The 6,960-nt window shown below is 39.5% G+C and overlaps 1 protein-coding gene across 2 annotated transcripts in view; it reads right to left on the bottom strand.

The window, feature by feature from the left end:
- Nucleotides 1-6,960, bottom strand: part of M1AP (meiosis 1 associated protein) — a 73,754-nt gene that overhangs the window by 45,392 nt on the left and 21,402 nt on the right. For both annotated transcript variants that reach the window (XM_040458417.1, XM_040458418.1), the window contains exons 3-4: nucleotides 5,657-5,842; nucleotides 4,010-4,178 (exon numbers count right to left, since the gene is read on the bottom strand). In XM_040458417.1, coding sequence (XP_040314351.1) covers nucleotides 4,010-4,178; nucleotides 5,657-5,842 — 355 coding nt within the window. The remainder of the gene's footprint in view (nucleotides 1-4,009; nucleotides 4,179-5,656; nucleotides 5,843-6,960) is intronic.

The following is a 6,960-nucleotide window of genomic DNA, read 5'->3' as shown; positions in this document are numbered from 1 at the left end:
CCTGGCTGAAGTCGGACGCTTAACCGACTGCGCCACCCAGGCGCCCCATCTTCATTTCTTTTTTTTAACGTTTATTCAGTTTTGAGAGAGAGAGTGAGAGAGAGAGCGCAAGTGAGCATGAGCTGGGGAGGGGCAGAGAGAGAGGGGAACAGAGGATCTGAAGCAAGTTCCACGCTGATAGCAGAGCCCAATGTGGGGCTCGAACTCATGGATCATGAGACCATGACCTGAACCGAAGTCGGACACTAGACCAACTGAGTCACCCAGACACTCCTACTTTCTTAATCTCTAAATTCATTGTTATTTTGATGATTCTGGACCTTGCAGTCTCTGAGTCATCTTTACAATTAGTTTTCACTGTGCAGGACTGCATTAAAGGAGGCAGAATTTAGACCAATTGAAGGACATATTCTCATAGTTACTTTTTAAACAAATCTGCAATATCAACATTTCTCTGTAACCTGTCTCCTTCTCCAAAAGTGGAGTATAGACACTTTTTATTTAATTGATGATCATCATTACCAGAGTTAAAAAAAAATATATAAACAGACTTAAGAAGTATTTTAATTAATTCATGATATTCATGGGCTACAAGGGAAGCTATGAGTGTTTAAGTTATGAACCTAACTATTTGAGTTGATGTCAGAGAGGGTGACTATCACCTGTCCCAAATCATTTTTCCCCCAATCATTCACTTATTTTTTCACGAAACATTTATTGAGGATCTTCTATGTGCCAGGCAGAATGATACATGGTGATATAAAGATGCATTAGACACAGTCTTATCCTCAGGTACCTTACAGTCCACTTGGGACCTGGCCATTGAAAACAAATCTCAGGGGCACCTGGGTGGCTCAGTCAGTTAAGCGGCCAACTTCAGCTCAGGTCATGATCTCGCAGTCTGTGGGTTCGAGCCCCGTGTCGGGCTCTGTGCTGACAGCTCAGTGCCTGGAGCCTGTTTCAGATTCTGTGTCTCCCTCTCTCTGATCCTCCCCCGTTCATGCTCTGTCTCTCTCTGTCTCAAAAATAAATAAACGTTAAAAAAAAAAAAACAAAAACAAATCTCAGAGGGGCGCCTGGGTGGCGCAGTCCGTTAAGCGTCCGACTTCAGCCAGGTCACGATCTCGCGGTCCGTGAGTTCGAGCCCCGCGTCGGGCTCTGGGCTGATGGCTCAGAGCCTGGAGCCTGTTTCCGATTCTGTGTCTCCCTCTCTCTCTGCCCCTCCCCCGTTCATGCTCTGTCTCTCTCTGTCCCAAAAATAAATAAACGTTGAAAAAAAAATTAAAAAAAAAAAACAAATCTCAGAAATATTAAACCACCATGTGCAAAATTTTTCAAAAATATTAACAAGACTAGCTAACTTTTACTGAACATTTATTATACATTAAGTAATTAACACACATGATGTCATTTAATCCCCAGAACTACTGCATAGGGCAGGAATTAATAACTAAGGCTTAGACACTAAGTACCTTGCCCAAAGTTGCATAGCTAGTGAGTGACAGAACTGTAATTAAGACTCAAGCAACCTTATTCCAGAGCATTCATCCTTTTGAGAATAAGAGAAGTTGCTTTTGCTAATTCCTCCATAAGGACACCAATATGAGATAAACATCAATGGAATAAAAAGGATTAATTATGAGGAAAGTAGAGGCACACTGGGAAGATTTCAAACTATGAACCGTACATACACTTAACCCATGAAGAGGAATTACAAGTAATTTATGGAATGATGTATTATTTATAAGCAAATAGGAAGTTACTGGAAGAATCATCAGCAGTGACACAAAGCAGAAAGCGTCTTTCCTAAATGTAAAAGCTCTTCTATACAGCTCTGCTCCCTAACTATTCTAAATAAAGGCACCATGTGGAGAGTACTCTGAGCTCTGTGCCACTAGAGATACAGTAAATTCTTTCTGGATACAGTCACTGAAGAGAGAAGAGGACATAGTCCATGCCTGATATCCATGGCCAAAGAGAAAGAAAAAGAGCTTCTCTCTCAGATTCAGCTTGAAAACCTACTAGGGAGGAATCTGGTGGCCTAAGGAACTATGATGGCCTGACTTGGGTCATGGTCCTCTCTGAGACCAGGCAGGTAGAGGTGTTACTAGAGAATGGGGATTCAGCGGATGCTCGGCAGACCAAGAACCATCTCCACAGGTATCACTGTCATCAATTCATTCAACAAATACCTCCTATAATCTAGGATATGCTACACACCGGGACATAGAAATGAGTAAGACCAATTCCTAATCCCAGGGCAATTATAGTTTAATGCAAAAAGAAAAGATATGAGGTAGTTTACAGATTAGATGAGAAAACACAATTATCACACAGTAAAACAATGGTAAACAATTCTCCATGGCATATAATTAAGAGCTAAATCATTTGGTACAGACCACAAATGATGTCACTGTTCCAAGGAGAGAAAAATCCATATAGTAATCAGTAGCATGAAGTAGGACTTAAGGGAGGGGGAGGATTTGGCTGGAAGAGATTAAGGGAGGGAACTCAGGAGAGAAGAGGGAATTCAGAGGAAAAGACTACTATAAGTGGAGAGATGGAGAGGGAAACACATTCAGTGAAGAGACTGGCTTGAGAAAAGCAGAGCGTGCCAAGTAGGCGAGAGTTCGTAAACCACACAGCTAAGGCTGGTACCCTCCCTCCTGGACCAGAACAATGTCAATGGCCTCATGATGTTGGAAGGATCCACATGTGTCAGGATTTGAGGGGAAACACACCCTTAGTTACTAACTCTTTGACCTAATTAGCGGGTTATCCAAGTGTGACCAGGAAGAGATCAATGGTGTCAAAACAGTGGGCTCCTCCCATGTGCACAACCTTGGAGAAGGCCAAGGGCCAGAAAGGGCCACTGACGGGTGAACAATAACTTGTGTATTGGTTAAATTAAAACTGGTTAAGAACCTCTTAAACTCCATAATTTGGGAATCTCTACTTGACTTTCTGACTAAAATCTTTTCATAAATTTCTGTTGTCTTAGAATGAAATCTAAATGTCTTCAAATGGCATATATGGCTTTTCTTGATCTAATCCTTGCCTACCTTTACAGACTCACTCTTGCCTCTGCCTGACAGGCTCTAGTCAGAGGGAACTATGGGCACTTCCCTGAAAATTGATTTACCTTGCTTTCTCATGCCCCCAGGTCTCCTTTTTGAGTGCCCTTTTCCTTCTTCCTCTGCATGACTAATTCCTACATGTCCTTTAACACTCAGTTTGAATATTTTCTGTTCTGGGAAGTTTAGAATTATTAGTGATTTATGTAGGATTTATTGGCAGGGGCCTGGGCACCAGAGGTTGCTGGGTCAGGGTAGGCAGGCTGGGGACACCAGGATTGGGAAGCTGGCAACTAAGAACCCTATCATGGGGAGGTGGGAAGGATGCAGGAGGCAGGGTGTGTGTGAGCTGAGACTCTAATCCCCTGGCACATCCTCCATTGTTCTATCAAACTTAACTTATAAAATATAAATCCAAAGATAAAATTATGAAGAAATTCAAGACAGCAACCAAAGGGCATTAAATCCTAAGCATAGGGTCTTTCTGAATGCACGGCCCTGTGTGACTGTGTGCTCATAAACCTATGAAGCCAGCCCTGTGTATAAATCTGTTCATTCAGCATTGGTTATAATAGCAAAGTGTAACAAACCAAATTGTTTGTTAGTAAGTGATTAAACAAACAAACTATGGTCCAACCACACAAAAAAAATCATGCAGCCAGTAAAAAATAAGACAGATCTACAGATACTAACACAGATAGCTGTCCAACACACAAAGAAGGCTATAGAATATTACATATAATGTGATCCCACTATAGTAAATACATACTTAATATATATTTAATATGTATAGGTCTATATATACACCTGGAAACACCTGTCTGAACTGTAGTGAAGTCTGTTGGTTTCTTTTCATTGAAGAACAAAAAGACCATGGAAAATAATCTTCCTGACTACTTATTAAAATTCTTTTTACCTTTTCCTTTCATTCTTACCATCGCTGCTAGGCTCTTCAACAGGGGATACTGAGTCCATACACTCTAGGACTCCCTCTGTGATCTCAACCACCTGAAGTCTCCTGACCCTTACTAGGTCTGTATCTTTCAATCCTTCCTCCAATTGTTTGACCACCTCTTTTCCAGGCTGAGAAGTCAGAACAGTAATCTGGAAATAAATTCAAAAATCAATGTATCTACTTTCCCTGATGTACAGACAGAAGGATATAATAGATCACATATGAAGGATAAACACAGCAGAAAACTTTGGCAGTGGCTATTGTCTTTAAGACAAAGAAGAGGATTTCATGGCAACTTAAGAATCAAATTTCATTTACCAGATTGTGGTGGGAGAGATCTGGTGGGACAAATCCTCACAGGACCCTTCCAAACAGGTGGGACCTACCCCAGAAAGTGACCAGTGAGAAGTCATCCCTGTTTTAGTTTTTTAAAATTGCTTGAAGCACTGGCAGCGTCTCTCATGCTAAAAATGCTTTAATGTTATAAGGTAACAAAGGAAAGAAAATCCTTAAATTCCAATCACTAAGTGTGTATTAAATATCAGAGAGTCTCAATGCTTCTTTCTCATGGTGGTGCTTCCACACAGACTTCTCTCCTTGTTCAACCTGGATACAGGTAAACTGTTTCTTTTGCTCTCAACTCTAAAATGTACTTACTCTAGATCAGTATAGCTAACCTGAAGGAATATTGAGGTGTTTGTGTATAATCTGAATATTTTATTCCACCTGAATGAATATGCTATATGTTTTCATTAGCAGTTTTGTCTTGAATTTAAAAATCTGGAAGGCAAATATTAAATATATACAATTCTCTTTTGTACTTGGACTTTTTTTTTTGGTGCTTAGACATTTTTAATTAAAGAAGAAGAATGCAGATAAAAGCAGCTATTTTTTAAACTCATCTGTTTGATGCTTGCCGTTTTTGGAGACTGAATGTGTTTTTAACTAACAGCACTCACCCACCCAGTGGAGTATTGAGGCATGACTTACTTATATATTTTTAAGATTATCTTAGTCTGCACTATAATTTTAGCAGTCTTTAAATTTGCACATTTGCTAAATCTAAGAAAATTTATTCAATTAGATGCCAAGATTTGACTCACAACAACTGTAAATTCTTTTTTTTTTTTTTTTTAAGTAGGCTTCACACCTAGCACAGAGCCCAATGCAGAGCTTGAACTCATGACCCTGGGATCAAGACCTGAGCTGAGAAGAAGAGATGGACACTTAACCCACTGAGCCACCCAAGCATCCCATCAATTGTAAATTCTTAAGGATGCCCAGTAAATATAAATATAGACACTGATCTAGCCAGTTTAGCAATTGCTTCGTAAGTTCCAAAAATCCAGAGGCAGACGGCATATTCAGATTTTATTTTGATTTCAGTTTTCATTATAATTCATGTGAGCCCATATTTTTAGCGTCCCTCTCTATGCCTAGCTCTGTATTAAGAATTGCACGGGCTAGAGGAAAAATGGAACATATCTCTGCCTGCAGGGAGATGAAAATCTAGCCTTGAAAATTACCTTCAAAGTGTATGAAACAGAGAAAAATATAAGGATGACAAATAATGAAGCATCTAGAGGGACTGAAATGGGCTTAGAGTCCTAAGGCCAGGATCTCTTACCTCCAGGGAAGTGTAGCTCAGAGCTGCACCTGTGGCCACGTGTCTGGTGTACTGTTTGAACTGCTGGAGCCCATCCTCTACTGCCAGCTGCAGAGAAGTGCTGTGTGGTCTGAAACAGCCTTCTTTCTGCAACGTGCGGAGTTCTGAGATGCAGGCCTGCAGCCTAGCAAAGTTCCCTTTCACTTGCTGCAGAGAAAAATGAATGAAAGATGCACATCTTTAGTGGCCCAGGTTCCAGATTAATTGGCAGTCTAACTTAATTACTAATTACTCCTCAGGGGTCCCTTCCCTTCCTGAAACCTGCTTATTTGACCAATATCTACTCAGTGCCTACTATGTTCTAGGCACTGCACTAAAATCTTCCATACACCAGAGAAAAGAAAATTTATTTATTTATTTATTTATTTAAAAAAAATTTTTTTTTTCAACATTTATTTATTTTTGGGACAGAGAGAGACAGAGCATGAACGGGGGAGGGGCAGAGAGAGAGGGAGACACAGAATCCGAAACAGGCTCCAGGCTCTGAGCTGTCAGCCCAGAGCCCGACGTGGGGCTCGAACTCATGGACCGCGAGATCGTGACCTGGCTGAAGTCGGACGCTTAACCGACTGCGCCACCCAGGCGCCCCCAGAGAAAAGAAAATTTATAGCCAGAGGGCTTTGATTATATTGAGTTACCAGAAACAGGAAAGGAAGTGTTGGAACTCATTCACTCACCCAAAGGAAAGTTTAGTTGTGACTGCTGAGTTTAACTTTGGGGTGGTCTGCAAACTGGAGGCCTAGCAGGGTCACTCTCAAACATTATCTTCATTTCTAGGCACTGGGAGCTTCTCTACTTCCCAGAAATGAGGATTCTGATGTGGTTAATCATTTCAGAACTGATAAGGTCCTACCCAGTCTGCTCCTCAGGATCACTTCCGTAAAGAAGAGGTGCTTGGCTCAGTCTGCAGTCAGCTCAAGGAGCCAACAGTAAACCTCTTGGTTCTCCTCACCCCCCTTTATAAAAAGTTGCTATCAACTTTATATATATATATATAATATGTAATATAATATATATAATATACAATATTAATATAATTATATGTTATAATATAATATATATTATATAGAATATAATTATATAACATATAATTAATATAATACTTATATATTATATAATATAATATATAATATTATTATATACTTATATATAATATATATAAATATATAAATATATAATATATTTATATATATAATATTAATATATATAATATTATATAATAATTATATATTATATAATATTATATATTATACAATATATTATAT

Source organism: Herpailurus yagouaroundi, unplaced genomic scaffold, assembly GCF_014898765.1.
Source record: "Herpailurus yagouaroundi ecotype Mexico unplaced genomic scaffold, PumYag 221, whole genome shotgun sequence".
Classification (NCBI taxonomy): domain Eukaryota; kingdom Metazoa; phylum Chordata; class Mammalia; order Carnivora; family Felidae; genus Herpailurus; species Herpailurus yagouaroundi.
Note: the sequence above shows the minus strand (reverse complement) of the source record. Positions and strands in the feature narration are given on the sequence as shown.